General features: G+C 41.6%; 1 protein-coding gene across 4 annotated transcripts; it reads left to right on the forward strand.

Annotated features, from left to right (window-relative positions):
- Positions 1-562: 562 nt before the first annotated feature.
- pitx2 (paired-like homeodomain 2) lies at positions 563-10,919 on the forward strand. 4 transcript variants are annotated; one of them, XM_042062038.1, is made up of 4 exons: positions 563-930; positions 3,283-3,351; positions 8,261-8,460; positions 9,738-10,919. In XM_042062038.1, the coding sequence occupies exons 2-4, from the start codon at positions 3,306-3,308 to the stop codon at positions 10,296-10,298; spliced, it is 807 nt and encodes a 268-aa protein (XP_041917972.1). In that variant the 5' UTR covers positions 563-930; positions 3,283-3,305; the 3' UTR covers positions 10,299-10,919. The 4 variants fall into 4 exon arrangements, with proteins under 4 accessions (XP_041917972.1, XP_041917973.1, XP_041917971.1 ...); XM_042062039.1 differs by lacking the exon at positions 563-930 and adding an exon at positions 3,075-3,128; XM_042062037.1 differs by lacking the exons at positions 563-930; positions 3,283-3,351 and adding an exon at positions 6,917-7,439.
- Positions 10,920-14,776: the final 3,857 nt, after the last annotated feature.

Genomic DNA, 14,776 nt, shown 5'->3' on the forward strand with positions numbered 1-14,776 from the left:
ACTGAGTAGGCTATTACATGTTTTATATTATTATTATTATTATTATTATTATTATTATTATTAGGCCTAATTGTAAATGAACATTAAATACAAACTTGAGACAACGCTTTTGATATGCTGGTAATACAAGATAAATGTAACTCAGACTTATACGTGTTACTTAAAAAAAAATCCCATGTAGACTTTCATTGAAAAGAAACGTTTTTGATTCGATTTCGTCATTAAGTAGCCTGCTCAACACACAAACATATCGGCCGATAATTGTAGGCCATCGTATTTGCATTTATATACAGAGTAGCTTAATTAATTCGCAATTCTGTTGAAATTAGCTGCAGATACTTTTGTTGACTAATTAAAGATACTGTTATTAACTCTATATGTGGTAATAATTCTTGCTTTGAAATGATTATATGGGTCACGGATCGTGTTGCGCAGCTTTTTTCCTCCTCTTTCACTAGACACGCTTATGTACACACCCACACACTCTTTACACACACATACACACCCACGCGGTCAGGCTCAAAGCTCAAGAGAGGGGATACGGACCACTCACTGTCTGTCTGCGAGCGTTGGGAGAGTGCGACTCGCTGAAAAAGACGACGTCTGTCTGACCGCGTCGCGTCAGAATTGCACGCTCGGGTGTGCATGTGCGTGCACGTATGAGTGTTTGCCATCGATTGCAAGATATGATAGAGACGTGGTTCTCCGTCATCACACAACACCAGTGCGGTTCTGAGCTTGCCGTGGAACTGAGTCTTCTCCGCGATATTTAAGTTATTTTCTGCGCCCTTGTATTTTGGACTGGTATACTCACGGTCCGGACTTCAGCTCGTGGCTCAGGGCACGATTATCGGTGTGGGATTTACCTCTTCACCAGGAAACTGCGCCCACGAGACGGCTCAAACACCCGCAGTGTTTCAACAACTTGTGGTAAGTGCGGAGGCCACGCTGTCCAGAGATGTGAGTTCATGCGAGTAACGGAATTCGTTCCGCCTCGGGTTTGCCTTTTCAGCCTAATCTGTCTGCCTCTAGCGCGAGACTCGGCGGTCGGGGAAGAAGGGCATGCGGGGATGATAAGTGAAGGTCCTGGCAGGTTGTAGCACGAGCTGCAGGATGATAATGATGTATCGTTAGCGCTGAAAGGCGAAGGCAGCGGACAAGTCTTCATGGTCTGGCCCTCTTAATTAACACGAAAACATATGGCTGTGGCGAACTAGCATTCTCTCACATGCACGGGCTAGCAGGAGTGGCCCATTTCGTGATATAAACACAGCAACATTGCAGGCAATAAACTCCCATTAAATTCTGTCCTGTTTAAAAACTATTTTTACGCTACAACTTTGATAAAGATGACGTTCAGAAACCAACTAGGATCTAACCGTTTCAAGCATGCAAGCCTAACCTTCATAGGCTAACAAGACTGCATGTAGTTAATTGAACATTTAATGTTAAACCAGAAATGCAATTGTCAGTGGTGATGTATATATTTAACTTAAGATGTTGGTATGATCTTGGATCTTGAATGTAGAAATATTGACAAGAGCTCCTGTGTAAAAACGAAGGTACGGGTGTACTTTTGGCTAGGCCTATTGCCAGTTAATCTTCCAAGCTGTGTCTGTCTTAACTAAGAAATATTGGCCTGCAACATAGACAAAAAACGAAACATTTTCCTTCCTAAGAAATGGGTTAAAATAAAACTATTGTCTATGAATAGAATAGGATAATTATGTGAGCACAGCTATTTGGTTGCTTGATAATAATACAGTTTATTATTACTACTATACTATTATTATTAACCCATTATTATTATTATCATTATTATTAGCCTATTATTATTATTATTATTATTATTGTTATTATTATTATTATTATTATTATTTGTAGTAGTAGTAGTAGTAGTAGTAGTAGTATCTACACTTGTAGCAGCAGTAGTATGGTACTAGCAGCAGCAGTATTACAACTGGGCTGGGCCTTCAGATCGCCAATAGCAGCACACAATGTTTTCGAATACAATTGCATTTAATACAGTCAGTTTCTGCTTTGCGCTCCTAATATTGGATTGAATACTGTGAACAACAAATTCCTTTTGTAAGTATTTTTAATGAAATGTGTACAATTTTGTGCAGCGTATTTTATTTTCACATACTTAGCCTATTTATATTCACATTAAACTATTTTCCGTGTTCGAGATCCAATAACTTCCAACTTCTCCATAGCCTGTTGACCTGAAGAGGCTCATCATGTTCGCTGAAGAAAAATAATTGTTTCAGGACCCTTTCATATCAGCTGTTCATTCATAAGGTCGCTTCTATGACAATTTTTCCCCACGCGTTTTAAAACAAAATCACAGTAGGCCTAGCATAACTTTGTACTTTCCAGTTGCTTATAAGCTTATTTGATGTTCCTGGATGTCTCTCACCGATGTCGACACACGCCATCGGAGAAATACCATGTAGCGCGCACAGGCCTGTTACTGCCTTGGCACCATGCAGGAGCAGAGCTGCAGTTTGCGAGCATTATTACAGCTGATCACGCAAAACTTTGCTCAGTAAGCCAGGCAGCCCTTGCCTTCTTTACGATTTAACTACATACACGCACAGAGAGAGAGAGAGAGAGAGAGAGAGAGAGAGAGAGAGAGAGAGGACTACACGCCACCAGGCAGACAGTCAAACATCACCTCCACTGTTTCAGGCCTCTGAGTTCAATCACAGATGGATGCAGGTGACGCGGCGACAGATCCGTACATTGCCGCACACTGGCGGAGAGAGGGTAGGGGAAAACGCTTAACAGCCGGATTGCATGCAAATTTCAGCAAAACATTATCATAAGCAAACAACAGAAGCCTGGACTAATAAAAGCCCATCTGTGTAACTTCATATCGGGTTAGCATGGAGCTGGGATAATGAATTTTGTAATAACCCACCGACAGACATCTCAATCATACACTAATCCCGTGATTTTACTGCAGAATCACTCAACTTCCAGCACCAATATGCCGCAGTGTTATTCGGCACACACACACTGGAAGAAAGAGAGAGAGAGAGAGAGAGAGAGAGAGAGAGAGAGGCGCACCATGTCTAGGTCGCTAGTGCATTATAGAAAATGAGTCTTCGTGACATCAATACCAAGTAAAACCATTTAAAATTACGTGTCATTCTAAAACGAAATATATTACAACGAAATATGTTCATATTTTAACGAATTCTATGCAGTGTGCTTGAAGCCATTTTGAATTGCGAAATTGTGACATTCAGTCTAAATGGTTTTGTTTGTGTTTTTCAGAGACCGTCTGTGTAATTACTATAATGGACTCCCACTGCCGCAAGCTTGCGTCAACGTGTGCGCAACTAGGTAAGTAACAGGTTGCTGAGTGCCGCGGGTCCTCTGTTTGTGCTGTCATCTCCCTTGCCCAATACAGTGGAATAAATAAGACTGTGGTTTCGCTTGAGTGTCCTTATGGCTTCAGTGGAAACCTGTTGTGAAACCAGTAAATAAAAACCCCGAGCTGGTTTCGTTAGCCCTTACGCATATGTATGTATTAATGTCACCGATCCACTTGAATGGCCTCGAGATGGCTCTAAAATAAGTCTGACATTTAGAATAGGGTTTATCCCTGGGATTTAAGGTTTGTGGTCTTAGAGCGCCACCCTGTGGCCACGCATTCATGAAGGTAAGAGATGAGAACACAAGCGCAAGTAACTGAATGCAGAACAACATGGATGATAGGCCTACGCCTTTGAAAAGTTAAACGTCCTAAATATGTCAATTCGTTTTTTAAGAAGTTTCTGCTTGCTTTAGCTGCAGCTTTGAAAGAATTTGGGCATACCGATATCACAAAGTCTCTGATATCAGACATACATGTAGCCTATATACTCTTTGAGTTCTCTGTGGTCTTACTGGTGTGTGTGTGTGTGTGTGTCCTGTCGTAGAACAACACCTACATAAAATATTTATGAAGTAAGGCTAGCTTATACCTTTATTGGTTAGCCTACTGGAGTAAATAGGCCTCAATCCTGTTCCCACAGCATCGTCAACCTTTTTTGCTTATAATCATCTCTTAAAATGGCTGATTTCAGTCGAAAATGAAATTAAATTTTCTTCATTTAATTTTCCGTGTTCAAGTACTATGCTACAATCGATGTGGGCTAATAAGTTGGCTATCCTAACACGCTCGTCTGACCCTCTCTTAATTTATGTCAATTCCATCTTCATTAAACCAATTCAAAGATAACCGAAAAGGCACGCCGCATGATGATATGGGGCTATTTGACAGCAAGATAAATTAGTCAGTCAACGGTAGTAATCTGCTGATGATTGGTCCGCTGATAAGATAAATATGACATAAATAGGTAATTACTGTAGGAAGTGTCGCATCGTTTCATTTAAATGCAAACAGGAGCAAATAGACGAAGAAAAAAAGAAAGACATTGGACGACTTGATTATCGATGATCTCTTCCTCAGTGTTTTCTAGCGCGGTAATGTATGCGGCGCTAGTGAGATTGACTCGGGGGAAAACTAAATGCATAATGAAAGCTTCTTCGTGAGCAGGAATATACTAATGGAGGAATCTGATGTCCTCTTAATCCTATGGAAAAAGCTTTGTCGTCTCCTGCATATTGACTGACTCGGTAATGAATGGCGGTGTTGTGCGTCCTGGCCGGTAATCCGCACAAGGCAACCCTGGCGTTCTGAAGGTGCGTCGGAAATAAAGAGAAGTAATCCAGTCCAAATCTAGTATCACTTTGAACAAGAATCGAGCGATTAAAATATTTTGGCCTATTTGTCCTAAATTTGTCTGGGCTGCGTACAATGCTACTACGCTTTATTCGTAACGTGCTTCCATCACCATCCCTATGTTATCAGGGCAATTGAAACATTTTTATTTCCAATTATTTCGTTGTATTACAAATAGTTCGATGGGAATTATGGTGACTGGTTAATATATTCCACACACAATTAGTGACGAGAGCGGTCTGTGGAAGGAAGTCTTAATTGTCGGTAGTAATTTATGACAATCCACAAGACCACGTTTTTCAAAAATATTTTGATAATCAATCCTATTAATCAATACAGTAGTCCCTGTCATATCTCTCTACCCGTTGCAGATGCACTTGGAAACTTATTTTACCATTCATGGGCACACCGCGCGTCCAAATATGTATCAGCAAGAACCCATTAAACATCTCATTGCTCCACCAAACACAAAGTAAAGCTAGTAAGGCAAGCATAAACTGAGTAACAGCTTTTAATGCAGAAAAAGAAAACGTATTCGCTGAAACCACAAGAAATGGAGGAAGCTAAGGCATAGAAGGCATATATTGGCACACATTCTTGTTCACAACACTCTAAGAGCGGGCACCGGTGAGTTGCGTGGTGGGTAAACACAGAGAAACCGGAGGGTTCTTCGTGGAGCCGTCAGAGGAGAAGCCTGCAGATCTTGCTGTGGCATCTTTCTCTCTCTCTCTCTCTCTCTCTCTCTCTCCCGAGCGCTCCCATAAGACTGCAAATGAGGCGCATATCAAGGGCTTTCACGGGATTACCTTAGTGCTGTGGCACTGATGCCCCTAGACAGGAGATCGGCTGGAGTAAAAAAAATAAATAAAAAAAACCTCCTGATACGGGTTATAGTCTGCGCTTTCCAACCAATACATACTTGTTTGTTTACGACAGGATTATTATTATTATTATTATTATGCTATAACCGGCTGCGCCTTGTTTTCAAAAATCAGTTTGAAAAGTATACATTTTTGTCCGATAAGCATATGAACAGCTGTCTCACAAGTCTATTGACACGCTGTCCATGTCTTGTAGAATTGTATCTTAAGAGTGCAAATAAAGGATTAATTTGTCATGGGATAGTAGCATTGGCTATTTCCTCTGCAGAGGGCTAGAACCAGAACATTTGAGAAAAAATGTCGCTGAGAATAGACCTGGACGTCATTGAAAGCCTCCGTTTAAAATTCTTAAGCAAATGAGCGTCTTATCAGATTAAAAACCACTCCAAATAGAAGAGCCCTGGTTCCCAACGAGGTACCTCAACATAGCGCAGATAAAACGCGTCATTTAAGTGGCAGATAAAGACAGGAAGTGTCATTAATTTGTCCCTCAACTGACAGAAACACATCGCTTCATATTTTACAAAATGGCAGACACTTGTCGTGATTGACCCAGAGCGTAATAAATGGCCACACAACTTTTTCAACGTGTGCTACTTTTCTAGTCTGTAAAGAGCAACTAGGTTGAAGCGACAATCTACAAGAAGTTTGACTTTGTAATCTTTATCCAAGTCAATTGCAATAATCATCATCATGGGTTGATTTTATCTCTCAGGTGACAAGGTTGTTGGTTAATTGAGCCGCGAGCCTTTCGCATACATAGTGAAATTACGACTGATGTCACCATTATAATATCCTTATACAAATGCTTATGAGGCCATGTTTTAAGGGGAAACCCAGTGGGGTGTGGATGCGCATGCTTTGGCTTCAATTTGAAACTTCAGATAATGAATGCAAAGCTGTGCCCGGAGTAGTTTATCCGAGTAAGAGGGTGATACCAATTACCATTTTCTCAGTGCCGTCACACAAGCCCGTGTCTAGAATGTTTGCATTAAGACTGGAGCTATGGACCGTGTTCATGCTTTCTCAAATGAGGCTAGGGGATACGGCGGGTACACTGTGTGTCCGATCTCTTTTTACATGTTTTCACGGCGAAGGAAAAATACACATAGTACTCGTGAGCACACGGGCCGTGTTCTCTTCTTTCCGTCGTATTGGCCTTGATGGTCTGTCAAGAAGTAGGAGGATCTTTCGTGACGTCAGGGTATGGAGAGAGCCTCTGTTGGACAAACTGGGTACGACGAACAGCTGAAATGATCGTCGAGCACCGTAGTATGTGTATGTGTGTGTGCGAGGCAGAGATAGTGTGTGTGTAACCGTGGATATAATATCACCTACCTGTCCCTGTCACTCTGGTACTCCTTGCTAGCGATATCAAGCCGAGATATCTGTTTGCTCCGGCTTCGAGCGAAAGCCTTTCCTTTCCTCCGACGCGGCTCATAGAGGACTTATTTTAAGACACATTAAGCCATCTGAGCAGAGAGTTGCTTTACGAGATAATTGAAAGAGGAGCGACGCAGCTTGTAAACCTCATCACCCTCAACTCTCCGGACGCTTCTTCAACTGCTGTTTTTTCCGCTTGCGTGGTGGGATCAGTCGGGGAATCATTTCTGCCTTGGCACCCTTATCAATGAACTCTATGAAGGATCCGCTGACTTTGGAACACCTACACCACCACCATATCTCCGGGAATAAACTCACTTCCCTACACCACACGCCACTTGCGATGGCTTCAACTCTGCAGCCGTTGCAGCGGTCGGTGGACACCAAGCACCGGCTAGAGGTGCACACCGTCTCGGACAGTTCTAGTCCAGAATCCGTAGGTAAGAGCTGTCTGCTGTCGTGGATGCTTCGCAAACGGAGAGGCGGTCAAGGGGTCCTTTATACACCGTTGAGATCACGACAAACAAAATATGGCTCCCTATAATCATATACTATTCACTATCTTTCAATCCGAGGAAGTAACAGAGTACCGAGTGCAAACACGGCTCAATATGCGCACAGGAGCGAACGGCCGTCTGCGTGTGTCGGCGCGCATGTGTGCGTTTGTGTTTGTGTGTGTATGTGTGTGTCTGTGTGTGTGTGTGAGAGGGAGAGAGACAGAGAGAAGGAGAGAACGGGTCTACACACTAGGGTGTGTTTGAGGGTGCGTTAGTATGTGTGTGTGATTGTGTTTGTGCACTTAATGGAGCAGCTGTTTGTTTATTTTCGGTTTTATGTGTGTGTTACGATTTTACGGGGATTGTAGCTGTTTACCTGACCGCAAGGCTCCATTGCATTCCTTTTGGCGCTGTGTTACGAGTGAATACTGAACTCCAGCCGCGGGAGGCTAATTGATTGGGAAAGGATTCCTTAGCAACTGATTTACAATGTCTCTGAATAGTAGAGGTGCAGTACATTACCAACAGATATAACACTCAGCACACACAACAAAAGCATGCGTAAATTTGCACAATAAATAGCTTTTTAAAACATACGAGTGATGTTTAAATTGTTTCAAATACGTCGAAATCGAAATATCAGTTTTGTGGAATTAAATGCATTCATTTAATTATTTATTTAATGCGCTGTTGCAGAATTCTAGAAATCTAAAGCCAAATTCGAGGCAATCACATTGAATTAATTTATTTTTGTTTCTGTTTAGAAAAAGAAAAAGGTCAGAGTAAAAATGACGACTCCTCCGATGACCCGTCCAAGAAGAAGCGGCAGCGACGACAGCGCACACATTTCACTAGCCAGCAGCTCCAGGAGCTCGAGGCCACCTTCCAGCGGAACCGCTACCCGGACATGTCAACGCGGGAGGAGATCGCTGTCTGGACGAATCTCACAGAGGCCAGAGTGCGGGTAAGTAAACCTACAAAAATGTAGTCATCCTCAAATGTCTAACAGAAAACAGCAGATTTTTAAAGGCCCGCTAAACTCAGCCGGCTTATAGTAGCCTATGCCAAATAATCACAGACAAGGACAATAATGGTGATGGTTACCAACAATGATAATATAACACTTACTTGGACATTATGTGTTGTGTATTACGTTTTTTCAATTCGTTATTTTTCTTTTCTGTTTTTTATTTTTATTTTGGACATGTGTAACCTAATTGAGTAACAACATATTTTAATTTCGAGAGGCTATTACACGTGTCTTTTGGTTAAAACAAAACAAAAACTTGAACTACTTGAACTTTAGATGACATGACATGCATGTTCCAGCGATGTCTGTTGGCTGAGGAACATAATAAACGCAGGGTTGTCAGTAGGCAGAAAAACAGAGCAAAGCTGCTAGAGCTCCGAGTCCGACAGTGAGCCGTGTCCTGTCATTGTTATGTAAAGGCCAATTAGAGCGCAACAGAAATGTTTTGCAATCAACACAAGTGACGCGCCAACGATGACATATCGCTTTAAAGGCACTCGTTGGTCGCTGTGAAAGAGGTGCAAAGCTCGGATTTTGTGATTGTCATTCTCGTGTTGTACACTTTAAGGTCAGCGCACGCGGTCTCCGCCTCTACGGGCATACACATCCAGAGACGAAGCAGCCGTGAAATGACCTCGTGACACTTGACGCCAAGGGATGAAGTGTTGGATTGAAAACACAAAATGACCCAATTAGTAGACTTATAAAACCGCTCAGGACCACTAGAGCATTTTAAAATAGGCGGGCAGGCACAAGACCCCAACCTGGGGGCCTGGTTGTTGGCCTACATCAAACAAGATTATGCAAAAGCAAACCTTTTGCATAATTCATAAAGCACAGGCCGTGTATTTGTGCAATGATGAACTCGCTATTTCTGTGGAAATGCAAGGAAAACAAATATGAAAACATTTAAATATGATAACATTATTTATTTATTTATTTATATGGGGGAGCTTAAATGTGGTGCCCACGAGACAGGTTTATTGCTTTATTTTATTGAACGTTGCATTATCAGCCATTTGGACCAAATACGTAAAATATTATCTCGATGTACAAGAATGCACTGCATATATATATTTACTTTTGGAACAGTTTAAATGTCATTGTAAATTAAATCATTTCTCTAAATTCTCGTTCCAACAAAATAATTTTCCTCACCTCTTTGACCGATTCAAATCAAATACTCCCATTTACCGTAATTTCTTTTGCAGGTGTGGTTCAAAAATCGCAGAGCAAAGTGGAGAAAACGGGAGAGGAATCAACAAGCAGAGCTTTGCAAGAACGGCTTCGGCCCTCAGTTCAACGGACTCATGCAGCCCTACGACGACATGTACCCCGGCTACACATACAACAACTGGGCCGCCAAGGGCCTCACGTCCGCTTCCCTGTCCACCAAAAGCTTCCCTTTCTTCAATTCCATGAATGTCAATCCCCTCTCCTCGCAGACCATGTTCTCCCCCCCAAACTCCATCTCCTCCATGAGTATGACATCCAGTATGGTCCCTTCGGTGACTGGCGTGCCGGGATCCAGTCTCAACAGTCTCAACAACTTGAACAACCTTAGCAACCAAGCTCTGAATTCGGGAGTCCCCACGCCGGCGTGCCCATACGCTCCGCCGACGCCTCCCTACGTGTATCGGGACACTTGCAACTCCAGTCTGGCTAGCCTGAGACTGAAGGCAAAGCAGCATTCGAGTTTTGGATATGCCAGTGTTCAGAACCCGGCCTCCAACCTCAGCGCGTGCCAGTACGCTGTGGATAGACCGGTCTAACTATCGGTGACTTCCCAAGCCCAGCATCACAGGAAGGAGGGACTACTTTTTGATTTTCTTTCAACAAAAGGAGCACTAAAAGACTAAACCACTAAAGCAAGCGATATCCCTACGGAATTTCAAACTTTTGTCGGAAGTAATTAATTAGCCATTTTCTAATGAGTATTTTTTGTTGTCCTACACCGGAGTGTGCAGAATTTAGGATACTTTATTTTATAAAGTTTATCCTTTTGACATTTCGGATTTGGGACACTGATTGACTGAATGGCTGTATATAATATATATCTAATTATCATCTCCAGTTTGTAGAAGAGAATGCTCTAGCTCTCCATACCTTTCAAGATTCAATTTAACACCGCATGTGAGGAAAAAAAAAACTAAAAAGGAATAATGTTTTGCTTGCAAACAAGGGAATGTACATACTAAACGCACCACTCGTGTGTTAACATATTACAAATGTATTATTAAATGTCTGTGTGAATATGGATTTAGATTAGAGAACTTGGGTAATACGACACAAATGTCGCTGAAAATGGGTTTTCTCTGTGTATACTATTTGGTACCGAATTATGTTTCGTTTTTTCAACATCCCAAAAATAATAAACTATTGTGTTTTATTTAATGGAAGTAAATATATTGTTCTAAACTGTTTTACAAGTTTGGCTGCCGGTTTCTTTGGTGTTAGAACAAGTATCTATGGCAATATTTACGTGGGCGGTCAACTTTATTCGAGTAAGGTTGTCTGTTTCTGTTCCATTACGAGCCGTAGGTGACTCTAATCTATTAGGAAAACAATGAACCCCTTCAATACACATAGGCTAGACGCGGGATGCACGCGCCTAGGAGGGCGAGACGTCCCGCGCAGATTAGCCACAGAATATACATGTCTGATTGAGCAAGGACTCCAAGTGATCAGCGAGGCTTGAAATAACACTGGAATAAGCATAAGTAGCGCGGGCCACACATGGATGAAGCAGCCGCTCGCTCGAGCAGGTTTAGCCGGAGAGTGGAAGGAGCATAAGGGAACAAAGGGCTTGATAAAGGAGATAGAAAAATATTCCAGAAATTTCTCTTCGTAGATCTCCTTTACTGGATGGAATTTTCAAGTAGAGCCAAGTGTGTTACTGCTGAAGGATGTCATAATGTACTCATAATAGGACTTTAATTAGCCATTAGTTTGTTGGCTATGGGTATGTTTACGGAATTACTGGCGCTTACAAAGTAAGTTCGTGACCCACCAAGTGCAGCAGTGCTTGGGTTGAGTGTAAGTAAATATCAGTGAGCAACTGTTTGACTGAAATGGAAATGCAATCAAATAGGCCTATTCTATCATTATAGCTAGTCATAATGTGGAACGATGTGTTTGCATAATGGTAAACCAATGTAGATGCAAATAAATAAATAAATAAATAAATAGTCATAATCATAATCATAATAATAATTACAAACTGGTATAGAAAATTATCCATTTTACTCCCTTTTCACTGCTTCAGTTCAACGGATACGCTATTGTAGGTTTGTCTAGACAGTGTGTTTGTTGAGTGCGCTAGTCCATCATTATTTGCACTGGTGCGTTTGTAGCAAACGAAAACAACGCTAAGGCACCGAGAAAATACAATTCACAAGTTTGCACAAACAATGAGAGGTATGTAGCCCGGGGACGGTGCGGGTGGGTACGTATGCGTGTGTGTTCGTGTGTGTGTGTGCCTCTGTGATCTCACTACTGTTGAACAAGTCATGTTGAAACGGTGTTAGGATGGCAGAGAAGCCGTACCATCGTCTGAAACACTGGCCAACTATGCCCTACTAAAGGCTGTGGTAGGCTACCTGGTGAGTAGGCACGTCAACTTTCCTGACAATGACTTGCAATCACCTTTCATTCGTTTAAAAGCCTATTAACTTTGTAACTTAATGTAGCTTACACTGTATGGCTAATTAGGCAACGTAAACAAGGCGAATACACATGTGTGAAAGAAGTATTTGCTTTAGCTGTAGCCTTACAGAAGAGGACTAATAAAGTAATGATTAAAATAACAATAATTATAATTCCATTGCAGTCTTAAACTATTTTATGCATGGCGGCTCTGTGTGTCTATAGTGTAAATTGAGTTGCTGTTTTTCACAGCTTGAGGAGATCTTAAACTCCATACTCGTAATTGTTTCTTCAAGCGCCACATTTTTACAACAGTCATGTGCCCCAGTCAAAGTCATAAATTAAACATCTAATACACACCCACAGGCCCGTGCCATTCCGTGAGACTCCTTCGGTCGGAAAAGTGAGAGGAACTCACCGACTGACCGGGTTGATATCTGAAGTCTGCGTCTCAATACACATCCCAATAAACACCGCCAGCCACGGCCCACGGGAGCAGGACATGGGACCTTCAGTCAGCCCGAGGCCGCCCAGAAGGCCGCACGTCTCCTCTCTCTCTCTCTCTCTCTCTCTCTCTCTTTCTCTCTCTCGTTCTCTTTATGGACAGAAGAAAACAGCCGGGAGGTAAGAAACATTTCACTGAAGGATTTACTTACAGTTCAGTGTAAAGGAAATGACACTGATTGTTTTGTAAACAATGGATGGATCTGGCGATTTTTTTTCATTACTCGGAAAAAACAATGGTAGGCTATGTCTGTATTGCGTTTGTACTAGATAGATAGATAAGTATAAAATAGACCTGAAATGTTTTTTGGTATATAGCCATGAACTTCAGTAAGACTCAAATAAAATATATTTGTTTGAAATTACTATTTTGATGCATTTATTACCAGACTCTAAACACACCTGAAAGAAAATGCAACTGTTCACGACTTTCACAAAGAGATTATGGCCGCTTAAGCATATGGTTTTACGTTGCAGTTGATATTCTCTACTTTATTATTCGACGTGGTTGTGAGTACAATGAGTTATATTATATTTTACAGACATAGTGCCCTTATTGCATGAAGAATTTTATTTCACATTGTAACAGTAAAAATGCTTATTAACAACAGGTCATTTAGATTTTCACTGAGGGGTTTCTCCGTTGCTAGACCATTAAACTTTGTAAACATCACATAAATGTAGCCTATAAATAGCCTAAATGCTGGACATGTTGGGTCATAAAGCTAATTTAAAACCACAGGCCATATCTAATGTTTATGATGTGTCTGAAACAAGACTAGTTACATAAACTACACAGTCAGAAGCCCGTTCATCTCGCCTATTAAAATTCATTGCATGATCACGACCACATTTGCTACGTTGGGTCATTCTGTGTGAGACAATGGAAGTTATGACTGTGGCAAGTCAAATGAAATAGACGAAATAGTACATGGGATATTGTTAATCTGCAAGACAAAGACTTAAATACCCACCCGAACACTGTGACAAATATTACTGGGCAAATATGTTGTTCTTTTAAATGACAGCCAAAGGTGAACATATTAGGGAAAGACCAATTACATCTATATGAAGATATGCATGTCAAGATAAATGTGGATTTCCGTATTTTTTTCCGCACGACTAGCCGAAATAATGAACAAAATACAGATTCACTCATAGTGCTTCCCCCTCGGTCTGTGGACTCCCTATTAAGGACCATGAGTGTTCAAATACCAGGGAGAGTGTTGGCTTTAGAATATCACATTGATGTCCGAGTCAGGGGGATAGATCATGCGTCATATAGGCTAGGCTAGACCCATGGAAAAAAAGTAATTTGGGTGCAGAGTATATAAAAAAAGAACATTGTGCCAATACTCATTCTAATCTTTTTTTGTAACATTTCTAACGACTTTCCTTCATTTTGAAATTCAACATAAATATGAAAAGATGCTCTTTCCCCTCAGACGCGCCAACATGCACAAGGCGCTGAAATCGAAGATGTCCCCAACTAACAAGAATTATTACAGGGACGTCTCTGTGTGTAAGCCTATGGATGGAGTGAAATATTGACCTATTAAACGTATGTGCCTAAACTATCAAAAATTCAATCAAATTCATGCATTAATCGGAATATAAATTGCACTTTCGAATGCTTTGTTTCAACCAACGTTTAAGATCATTTAGACACATCTAGATCATGTAGGCTATAATATTCAATGCTTTATCCTGATCACTCACAAAATTAATCTGCACACTCTGCCTTTGAATGTGCACTGATGTAAAAGTTAACATCCACTTGAAACTACACGATACAAATACAACCAACAAGAAAAGACACGTAACAAACAAAAACGTGCTATTCCAAGCGCAGGTACATCGATACATTCCTCTACCCAAGATACTAAATACATTGCGAACATCGGTTATAGGCTCCTCTACCACACCCGAACGACTCTCCAGCCTCATCTGGGGGAGGGTGTCTGTGTGTCCACGCAGGGGCGGGATACGGTCCAATCCTGATGCAGCAGGCTGTGCGTGGGGTCAAGCAGCAGTGACCTCCCGCATTCTCGTGCTCACCTAATGCGGAGACGCCACATGTGGTGGCGGGTCAAGAGCAGCG

This window comes from Alosa sapidissima, chromosome 14 (assembly GCF_018492685.1).
Source record: "Alosa sapidissima isolate fAloSap1 chromosome 14, fAloSap1.pri, whole genome shotgun sequence".
Taxonomy (NCBI): Eukaryota; Metazoa; Chordata; class Actinopteri; order Clupeiformes; family Clupeidae; genus Alosa; species Alosa sapidissima.

What these genes read in the sequence shown, in the direction of transcription:
- pitx2 (XM_042062037.1), top strand. Translation starts at nt 7,247, where the DNA reads ATGAACTCTATGAAGGATCCGCTGACTTTGGAACACCTACACCACCAC. An exon ending in TTCTAGTCCAGAATCCGTAG is followed by an intron (nt 7,440 to 8,260) that starts GTAAGAGCTGTC and finishes GTTTCTGTTTAG; the next exon opens with AAAAAGAAAAAGGTCAGAGT. An exon ending in TCACAGAGGCCAGAGTGCGG is followed by an intron (nt 8,461 to 9,737) that starts GTAAGTAAACCT and finishes TTTCTTTTGCAG; the next exon opens with GTGTGGTTCAAAAATCGCAG.